General features: G+C 33.6%; 1 protein-coding gene across 1 annotated transcript in view; it reads left to right on the forward strand.

The window, feature by feature from the left end:
• Nucleotides 1-349: 349 nt before the first annotated feature.
• The window catches only part of Ork1 (open rectifier K[+] channel 1), a 75033-nt gene continuing 63363 nt past the window's right edge, over nucleotides 350-12019 (forward strand). The window contains exon 1 of the mRNA XM_085948873.1: nucleotides 350-852. Coding sequence (XP_085804999.1) covers nucleotides 708-852 — 145 coding nt within the window. The 5' untranslated portion in view covers nucleotides 350-707. The remainder of the gene's footprint in view (nucleotides 853-12019) is intronic.

Here is a 12019-nt window from a genome sequence, read left to right on the forward strand (position 1 = left end):
TTTAGTGAAATATATTATACACTGTGGGACTTTGAAAAGTCAGGCGAAAAAAACTGTGTATAATAATTGAATTTTAATCTAAAAAAACGAAGAATTCGTTGGTTATTCTGGATGAATAAATTACTAAGTTTTAAAGAATTTATTTATAAAATTCAGTACGTATACTTATGTAATAAACAGTTAATTGTTTATTATTTTAAAAATAAATAGTGTTTAACTGAACCAATCAAGATACTAAAAATATTTGTTATTAAAAAATGGTAAATTCGTGGTGATATAAAAATAAATTAGGACTTTTTAAAATAATTGAAGCTAGATACGTATTTACATAATATTATCGATTCGAGAAGAAGATAATACGATGCCATTATAGACATATAACAAACAGTCATAGTTATTAAATTATTTTATGGATATACATTGTAATATATCAATCGATTATTGTGGTTTTTGTTGGAACAAAGCATATGCAAATCAATCCATCGCGAATTAATCGACTTGTGTCCTACATACATTTTATAAAGAAAACAATTTTGATGATAACAATTCATTGTCAATAAGAACGTATGATTATTATTGGCATAACGTAAAAGTAATTCACCGATTTACGATCTTACAATCTAGTTCGATTGGGATTTTTCGTGTTTTCATTGAGTGACGTCTGATTGATTGAGTCTGCGAGTGTTTTTAACTGAAGATCTTCCAAGATGATGTCCAAAAAGCAGTGGTCGGCTTTGCTGTGCCTTCACATCACATATCTTCTGCTGGGGGCGAGTATCTTCTATCACATCGAAGGTCCGCTGGAGATGGAGAGGAGATTAGAGGATCGCAGAGAGAGACTTGAAATACAAAGTAAGTGGTAATCATTATAAGAGAAATTTACTGTATCAAATAAATCACATTTTTCGTGTTAAAGGGCACACACAAGCTTGATTCGAAAAATACTACTTTCTTCAAACAGAGATTTTTAGTTCCGGATATCTGGTCTGGAGCATATTATTATTGTAGACGGTTACTTTAATTTTAATTTTGTACGTAAAACATGTCACCGTATCACAGTTCGCCGTGAGCTTTCTATCGGAAAGAGATGGCCGTGTACTATACGGTCTCCAATTTTATTAGATTCAATATGAACATTAATTCAATATTCATAGCCGATGTTGGCAAAATTCATGAATTCAAAAATTAAAACCTAACCTTTCTTAACCTACCTTCTAACTTAACCTAACAAATAATCCAGTATATCGGCTATTTTCAAAATTAGATTGCCGCTGGCTTCCTGTAAGCCGACAAGAACCGTGTTTTATTTAGACATGAATTTTATCTCAGTACTATACGACCAAAAGAGGTTGGATGGTCTTTAATATACGACCATGTTATATTTCCGATACAACATTTCACGGTGAAGTGTGATACGGCGTACTGCATATTACGTCAAAATTACGTGATTGACACAATGCTAGTCGTCCAAAAATATCTGTCGCTAGCATTTTCCCAGTTTATTTCTTCCATTTTAGTATCCACTGTGTATATCAGCGATTTCCAAACTGGGAGGCGCGGAGTGTTGCAAAGGGAGGCGCGAAAGTTAAACACAATTGATGTAGCCACAGGTTTGCAATTTGCAAATGAATAGTTTATAAAACAGCCGCTAGTTATAAACCTAATAAAAAAAACAGTCCTATAAAAGGTTGTTTGCAAACCTGTCTGAAAATATGGAGACTAATTTTTTAATACCTCACTTCTATAGGTACTATTGTAAAACGCGCTGCCTATCTCGTGAAAATGAAATAAAAGGAAAAATCAAAATGATGAAATGTGACACAAATTTGTTTAGGAACAATAATTATTTTGTTGTTAAACTTGTCTATTTGGTTGAAATTAAAAAAAAAATGAGTGAATAAATCAATGCATGGACCACTAATGCATTCACTGGTTTAAAAAGACAAAGTGAAGGCATTCATAAAAAATTGGAGCTTTGGAAATCAAAATTACAAAAAAAATAAGTTTGCCATGTTTCCACTTTTAATTTTCTGTGCCAGTAAATCTATTTTATTTACTGAGTTCTTGGTTAGTTTGCTAATGCACTTTTATATTACTTTATTAACAGTAAAAAAGTCGCTTGCTCGCTGCTGTGTTTCACTGGTATTAAATATTTTAAATATTTGGTTGTGCGTTGAAATTTGATGTGATACCATTTTCATTTTTGTATTAGTACATCGTTGACTATTTAAAAAGATGTCCGTATTATTTAATGAAATAAAGGGGGGAGGCGCCAAGATTAGATTTTTTAAAAGGTAGGCGTAGTGACATAAAGTTTGGAAACCACTGGTGTATATCAAGTAAAATGTATTTGGTGATCCTTCATGGGTTCCCTTTTTTTAAGAAAAAGTAGACATCCTGTGACTCGGATAAAAACCGGCCGGTTGTGCAGTGACGGAGTTAGGGAATAGAATAATGTATAACTATTAAGGGCCCACATTTTTATGGTATTTTCAGAGCATAACCCTGGATATTCCTTAAACGTTGTAGATAATCTAGTATCCTTTATATTTATTTTGATGACTGCATAAAGTATTTCTATTACATAATAATTACAAGATAAAAAGAACTTTTTAGATGCAACGTTTTTAAATGTTCTGTTGAATCATATAAACTAGAATTGACTAGCTTAAACTCAAAAAAAAATTGTACTTAATAGAAATAATACTGAAATGTCATTTTGACATTTCTTATTGATTTCCATAGTAACGCACGTATATATTAATAATATAGTTTCTAGGACCCCAGACCCCTAGCAACCAATAATAGTGGATTGGATTACGGATTTCTTTCGAAACAATTTTTCATACAAAACAGAATTAACTGAAAATGAATTCAATTCTACTTAAAGATGGCTAAAAGTATTAGAGCGCGATGCTCAATTCGTACTTACCATAAAATAACAGTAAAAATTGTAAGTAGCCGAAATCCATCTGTTAACTATAGATTATAAAGATAAGGAATCCTTAACCATAGACTACTTTTGTTATAAACTCGCCCCCTTGCCCCCCTCCCGTATTGCCATTTACCACTGACAGCTGCTGTCAAAATAAATTGACGTGTCTTTAAAACGGCCAATACACTCAAATTCATTTAACAATTGATCTCAATATGGGTATTGAACAACTATTAAATATCCGTGACATTTGATACGACATATTTTCCTTTACTTTCTTGATTCTGTACATGTCTTAATTTAGTAAAACCGATTATCGAATTGAAATGTAAGTGTCAATGAAATATGAATTAACTTTTCTTATTCAGATTTAGATATTTATGTAATATTAAACCAATAGATAGGTAGTTGAAATATATAAGTACTTAGTTACCTACACACTAACATGGTAATATTAGTTTTAATCACTCTATATAATTATTCACATCATGGCATATATTTGTAATAATTGTAAATGACAAAATCTGATATTTCAACGGCAAGTGTTACCGTATCGGGAAAAACATGGTCAAAAAATAACTTATATTATTCACTAATTGCAGAGACATTTAATCATTTTTATTAAATATTAATTGTGTATTTATAGTTATTGAATTTATTTTGTATATTTTTCATATTTTTGTCATCGTTTAACAATTACAAAATAATTTACCTAAATTATGAAAAAGAGAATTTTTACATATGGTAATATTTTCAATAGAAAAACAGAACGAAGCTATTGCAGATTTGGTGGACCATAGACAACTCGATCATAACTATGAAAGGCTTTCTGGTTAGTGTTTTGTTGTAATTTTGTTGTAATTATGACAGACGATTGTGCATAGGGCTCTTAAAAAAATGCATTGGCATCGTGTTTTGATATAAGTATTCTAAAAGTTTCAAATGTCTAGCTAGTCGGGAAGTTAGTTAAAAATCGATTGCAAGATTTGTACTGGATAAACAACCACCGGACAAACAAGAATACGACCTAATAAAAACGTTATAAAATAGTATTCTTTTAAACCTCTCGATCTAATGTTTTAGAATAAAGTCATATTTCAGTATATCCATGTGTAGTGGTGTTAAGATTTTTTAGATTTATTAATTTTTAAATGCATTTACAAAACCATTAGTAAAATTAATGTTAATAAGTATTATATAGTAAAATATTTACAATAAAAAATTATATTTTATAATCTCTGTGATCCCAAATTTGACAAGAATTATGCGTTTTGTTCAAAAACGCGCGTTAACATTATCTTACTCCCTACTTTATTTATCGTTTGTCAATTTATGGCTACGGCCGTATGTTGTAGCTCAACCACTGGGAAATGCCAATAGAAATGTAGTATTTCAAAAAAATTCTACCATATTCTTAGGTCAGTAATTATTATAAAACAATCATTATTTGTAGGATGTTTATCACATTTGAATGGTCAAAGACATAGCTTATAATCAGTATCTTTAGATTAATCTTCAAATGTGGTAATCGTGCCCATTTTTTGAATAATAAAATGCCTAATTCTTGTCAAATTTGGGATCGCAGAGATCACAGGAATTAATTATTGACAAGTTGAATGCAACGTAAAGTGAACTGCTAAATAAAAGGGCAAATATAAAATGAATGTTGAGTGAAACCGTTACGTGGCGCTCATTTCAGTTCGATGTTGTTAATAATTTTTGGGTTACCTGTAGAGATTCATTTGTTCCCAAACTTGTCACACTATATTTCAACCCATTATATTAATAATTATATTATGATAGATACAAAAATATTGTGTATTATATTTCGACAGAAGTAATACATCACATCTTACGTTGATTTAAAACTGACGTTACGAATTGTCATTAAAAGAGTTCCGTTATTTACCTATTTTTATATTGATAAACGTAACTAACTATAAAATATTGTATGTAACTATTCAAGTAGGTACGTCATGCTTCCAGGCCTACCAACTAACCAACCGAAACATGATTACGTAACTACTGTTGTTATGCAAATAATAAATGTTTGGTGCAGTAGTTGGTAGTAGTGGAAATGTAATATTTAGGTACCAAATATTTTGCATATAAAGCGCGAAATATATTGAGGTGCAAATGTCGCATATTATCATGTGACGTCACAGTAAGCTGCCGCTACGGAAAAAGGTGTGTAATGTTGTTTTTCTTGGTGTTTATCATACTGGTGCTTCCATCCTGTAGCACATTTTGAACCTTTAGTTTAAACGAACATTTTCAGTTAGCAAAATCTGCCAAAATCACCAGAACAACAACGAGGTCACCTCACGTTGTACTGCACTGCATTGATACCTGCATGGCTCAATGAACGTTTTTTTTATCATTTTATATATATGCCTACACATTTTCGAATCATGTCAAAATGGCGTGTTTTTTGTTTTTAGCGGTGGCACTATGTATTTTCTATAAGAATATTGTCTATCATCTATGGTCTGTAGGTTGGGTCCTGTTCAGAATATTATCTATGGATGCAATATCACAAGTTATTTTAACGTACGCAAACGTGGAAACTTTTAAAATCAATTGAAATTAGCATGAATAATGAATAATAATTCAAAATTCAATCGTGTGTTTTTTGTTTTTAGCGGTTAGCACTATGTATTTTCTAGAAGTTTTCTATTATCTATGATCTGCGGGTTGGGTTCCGTTAAAAATATTATTGAATTTACAAAGTATCAATACTAGGTTACTCCATTGAATTAACAGAGGTCGTGTTCGTTCAAAATATTCTGCAAAATGACAAATTTGTCGCCGTGACAGCGTGACAACACGCGACATTCAACTCAATATATTCACAACTTTATACAAATCATGAGATTGATAAATCATAGACAATACTATCTACACAACTTGTAAACAGTATTTGTAATAAAAGAAACACAATGTGATTGTTGTATTTGTGATACGATAAAAATCTTTGTTGATAATCTAACAGATTTTATAATGAATTGATTTGCGTATTTATCTAATTCTAGATTATTATCTACGCTATCAAAAAAAATCAAAGAATTTTACAATGAATGTCATTCCAGTAGCGAAATAGATCTTGTATGATAATTATTCTGCCACTGACATTAATATTTTGTTGATGGTGGAAATATTTGCAAAGTGTGCCCTTTTTATGTGTACTTATTAAGCTAAAATTATACAACACAAACTTGTCTTAATGTAAGTCTTAATCGAGCGTATCACAAGGCACTGCGTTTGATGTGAAGCATCTGTACAGTTGTTTACGCCTGGTAATGTCGTAGGATCAGTAACCCGAGACTGAGGTCGCCACACTCTCAAGTGAGCTTTGACTGAGTTTACTGATTTTCAATTCTAATTGATTTAAATTTTGTACTATTCCATTTGAGTCGTTTTTTGTGACCCGGGTTTCGCCTTTAGGCATCTTCAGGCTCTGTGTATACTCACCAAAAGGTAAACACACACTGACAACGAACACTATTAACTCTAACTTATATATTAATTTCCATTGTTCCCAGAATGGACGATTTTACACCTCTTGAATGTAGTATTTTTATTGTTTAAATTACTCTTGATCTATTAGGTTTGACGATTTATCATACGCTTATCGAGTGTTTTATTATTGATAAGGTATGTGATTTTCAAAAACACTTAAACTATTCATAATTTGTTTGTTATATATTTTTCATTGGATCATTGTCTTAATAGTAATATCTGGAGGACGACGAACTCGGGCGGTGTGAAGATTTACGTCCTGGTATATTGGGGAATGTGAGAGAGGCATCGAGAATGGTCACATTATATTATATTGATAACACAGATTTTTATTTGAAAGCTACGCGCAGAGCTGGATTTATTACACTAAAATATAGACAAGCATGGGTCTTATTACAAAAACATTTAAAGAGGTATTAGATTAGGCACTACACTGACGTTATTTTTTTGGGCTGATTTAATTAGATACCTGGTGGTATTCACTATTTATTAAGTTTCACGGGGACTTGTTATGTATTAATTAAGAGATTTTATTTGCACTGCGAGGCGACGCACGGGTGAGATGCTAGGATTTGTAAAATCCATTGTCCGAGGCATCACTCCTGCCGCATGGCGGGCGAGGAACCGTTTGTTTATATCGACTTTGCGGTCATTTTAGTACTGGCCTTTGTAGGCCTCCGAATCCTCGGCTAGCTCCGGGCCTGGAGTGGAGGTACATTCAAATTGTAGGAAGAACAGGTAGGCACTATGTCTAGTCCAGTAAAAGAACTTTACACTATATTAAACAATTTTATTAGGTCCCGCGATCACCAAAGGTTACAAAGTTCAAATTATATAAGTCCGAAACCACAAAAAATTATTAAAAAAAGAAAAAGTCTTATTTATTATACAATATTAATTGTATAAACTAGCACATTTATTATTTAATTATTTAAGAATTAATTTATCTTTATCTGTAATCGAGATTGCGCGAACACGGGGCACCGCGACAAAAGGTTGGGGACCGGGTCCGGTAATGAACGATAAAACTCGCGAATAAAACGACTAAGTCGCTGGTTGACACTTCACCACTATCTGTCAAAGTGACAGTAGGTATGGAGGATGGTATCTGCCAGTAGGTATCGGGACCTGGGCGAGTACCTCCTCACAAGTCCTGGCGACTTGTATATGAAAAGTGTGAACAAAATTCCGCCGCTGACCTTCGCAGGTTCAGGGTCGTGAATGTGCGCGAAGACTGATCGATGAATTTAAAAATAGTGGGTTTATATGCAAATCTGGCCGATTTCATCCCTTAGCTCAACGTTTTTCGGGTGACAAAATTAATTAACGGTTTCCTTACGAGAGTGGCGGAAATTGTACAATGACTAATTACCCGCGACATCTACGTAAGGGCCGACTAAGAAAAATTATGGGCGCGAGTCGACGCTCGCCGGCGGGCGGCGTCGCTCACTCGTCACGTACGTCCTTCGAGTACCTAGGAGTACTGAGATCGTGTAATTGATGAAGCAGTACCGCAGTGTTTCTGGGCCAGCCCCACGAAAAACGCACCTACGAAGGCGTGCGAGGCATCGACGGATTCGTGGTTGAATTACCTATCGATACAGCACACCCCCCGCGTGGTGGCGCTCTTCATGGCTGAGGGAGGGGCGTTCCCGCGGCGGCCGGCTTTACGGGCCCTAGCGGCGCGAAGGTACCTCTCACCCAGAAACAAGAGTACTACAAAGTTAGCCTGGATGTCATTCCGTCAACCAAACATATAGGCAGTAATAATTGCTTAGTACATACTCATACCTAGCCGATCAAAGATTTCCCGCACTTTATTCCAGTACGTGGTCTCCTTGATCGACCAAAATCATTGATCCGATTCTCCCGTCGCGCGTGAGCGTGATGCCGTCATACACGCGAGCGAGAGGGGCTCTGTCACTGCAAAGCGAGCAAATTTGTGTCTCGAAATCGGTTTCTACACATACGACAGAGACGCCGTCGTATGTGAGAGCAGGAAAGCTGCCAGAATACCGATTCGGAAACGCCGCGCGCGGAATGACCGCGGATATTAATGAACGGAATTGATATGTAAATTAATTACGCGGGATCGTGATTATAATCGGATCGATGATTGCCTAGGTGTTGCTATGCTTTGTGATTGCACATACGTGCAAATGGGAGCCTTCGCAACAGGCCTATGAGCATATGTTAACAATTACTGTGCCGTGTACGTGCGACGCGTAGCGACATCGATCTATATGCCCTTATCACTACGTACATCTTAACTATTGTCATGTTATTTTATAACATAACACACTAAGTCAAGGAAGTCTTTACGAGGGCAACACTACGCATAAGTACGACCGGATCGCGCCTGCGCACGGGATAGTTTGTACGGAGTTCGTGACACTATTTCCGGCGCTATCGGAGCTAGCGGGCTTTTGACACGTAGGCGAAGCGAGAGTCAATCTCTCAGTCTTGACCTTTCGAAGGAAGCAGACGTCTTGGCCAGTTCCGAGCCTCGGACCCTGGGCACAGGGCTTTCGATTTCCTGACGTTTTGGAGACGAGGACGATGGCCATCTGAAGGACGTCCCCCCCACGCCAGGAGATCGGAGGAACTCCACGTTCCCCACACGTTTGAAGACGCACTCCTCGATTCCGTCTTGGAAGGAATCGAGGGCAGCGAAAAGGCTGGAGAGCCTTTTGTTTTAATTGGTATTTATTGTTCATTTATGTTACGGTCCACCGAAGTAGTCTTTGTTTCGAATTAGCTTTTGGGTTTTTGTTCTTATTTACTTAAATATTGTATCGCTTTAGGTGCTCGTGATTCACTTAAGTAATTATACATTTTTATACACTGTAGCCCGCAAGTTATCTTATTTATTAATATACAATTGTTGCAATTTCTCTACTTGCTTTTCATTTAATTTTCCTTATCACAATTGTCTCTATGCATCAACATAGAGTGGCGCTCAAACCGAGATATTTATATTTATCCCATTTATTATGCCTTTTTATTAATCTAGGAACCTACACGAATGAGTAAAGTAACCGGACAGGTAACTGAGGTCTTAGAGGTAACAAGTCAAACCACCCACGACCCTGCATCCTATTTCCCCGAGTCTCATGCTTATCCCTTTCCCTACATCCCCAACCTATCCCTATTCCTATATCCCCAAACCTATCCCTATCCCATCCCGTTCCACATCCCAATCCCATCCTTCCTAAATCCACATGTCAAAATCAATATATGACATTGACACCCAACAAGCATCGTGTTTCTTTTTGAATATTTCTTTTCCAAAACACGATGACTTACCTCTTAAAGACTCGCAGTTATTTGTTTCGGATTATGAACTCGTTCGTTATTTTGTCCTAATTTGCTAAATTTTATTTGTTCCGATTATAAAACTTTAAATTTTGCTAGTCACGATTTCATACAATAATTGTTACCGTAACGGTATTTTGTTTTCAGAGTCATTAGTTCTAATTATACCGATTTTTGCCGGCTCACTTTTAAATTTTTTGATTACCGTCGTGTGACATCGCTTGCGTGCGCTTCCGTATCGGGCGTGATTTTAGACGCACTTTGATAATTATTCTATTTCTTATAACTTGTAAATTAATTAATGACAAATTAAAACGTATTATTTGCGTTATATTTTTCTTAAATTTTTCTGGTTCGGTGGTCGTAACTATGTGTGTTATATTTTTCATATATTTATATAGTCTTTTATTGACTTACGCGGTACTTGCAAGAGACGTCGGACTAGTCTATGCGGTATGCGCAGGATGGCGATCTAAATGATAGAGATCAATACGTCAATTTTATCATTGTCCTTGTGGAATTTATTTAATTTTGTGTTGTAAGTTACAATTATTCCTTCGCAAATTAATATTAAGAGTGTTATATATGGTTTACACCTAATTTTGAAATACAATTTGCACATTTATCATCAATACATACTTCTTCTATAATTTATGTGATACCCACATTATTGGTATGGAAATGTCAATATTTGGGCATCGGAATTTGTGTTAACCATTGATTGTTTCAGCAAAAAGTTTGTTTAATGTTTAGTATGGTGCTATAAGTGATTTAATAAAGTTCCAAAGGAGAAGGAAGGATGTTAAACTAGGACGATATCGACATGAACATTTATATACCTACTGGATGACAAGAATTATTAACCTCAAATTTGACAGAACCATTGGATTGAAACATACTATGTGGATGTAACACCAAATCAATTGGACAGCTGGATGAACCTTATTATGGAATGGAGTTTACAAAAGGTCCTTTCGTTCCATTTCTATATTGTGAATAATTAATAATTTCTATATCTCGAATAAAATCATTATCGGGTCTTTCATTTTAGTCGGCAGTCGCGCTGTCATCGATTATTTGAGTGATTTATTTTCATTCTTGTTAAAATTTGACACTAAATTATTCTGAATTCATTTCTTCTTAATTATTAACTTTCTATTCATTTTATTTTGCTATTACAATTAATTATTTGCGTCGGTAGAATACATTTATTTCGGATAATATGTTTTTACATTGTTTTTTCTTACTTGTTTGACAGTTCGATATTAGTTTTTTCAAATCTGTTCTTTTTATAATGTAGACAATTGAAATTATTAATTTCGCGTCCATTATTGATAAAATTGAAATAACCTTTCGTTCATTGAAATAAATTTAGTCATTTTTAATTCCTATTCAATTATTCATATTCCAAATTGATTTCTGGGTAAAACTTTAAACGTCAAGCGCGCTTGCATTTGCAGTCGATAGATGACACCTTCATAGAATTTATTTGAAATATTTAATTTCAAGATTCTGTTCTTTCGTAAGAATGATTATTTATTATACATAAATAATTATTTTTACAGGTGAATATTTTTAATAAAATTTTCCTTCTTAATTCCTATATAAAACTTCCGTCTACATATTTTTTTTGAATCAATTTAATTTTTTCTCTCCTGTCACAATCCTTTTTAATTTAAAGACATATTTTTTTTAAAGCTCTTTGATTTCGTTCTAGATGCTTTCACTCAACTATATGCAACTTTCCGTCCTCTCCTAATTTTTTAAAAAAGCATATAAGCTAACATTAATTAATATTTTTAAATTCTTTTTTTTCTCTTTTCAAATCCTAGCATTCAGCTATTTATTATTCATAAACATTCAATTTACTTTCACTAAAATTATTAATTTCATTCTTTTTGATTTTGCAATTTTTTTATATAAATAAATAATTATTATTTAAAACTTCCATATATGCATTTAGAGTACATTTTAATTTTGAATATTCTCTTTCATTGATATTTAAAAAAAAAAAAAAAAATTTTCTTTGAGTATTAAAATATTTTTCTTTCAAATACAATCTTGAATTGATATTTAATTACATTTACATTGGAACTAACTAAATTATTTTTTCTTTCAATTTAACTTGAATTTAATAATTGATTATTTTTTTTGCTTGTTCAGCGTGCTTATTTTACTGGGCAAATATTTTTTAAAAAATGCTGATATTTTATTTATTATCAACTATGTTTGAAACTTTTAGGAGTTGTC

The sequence above is a fragment of the Rhyacophila brunnea genome, unplaced genomic scaffold (genome assembly GCF_057557595.1).
Source record: "Rhyacophila brunnea isolate RB1 unplaced genomic scaffold, BYU_Rbru_1.0 scaffold_21, whole genome shotgun sequence".
Taxonomy (NCBI): domain Eukaryota; kingdom Metazoa; phylum Arthropoda; class Insecta; order Trichoptera; family Rhyacophilidae; genus Rhyacophila; species Rhyacophila brunnea.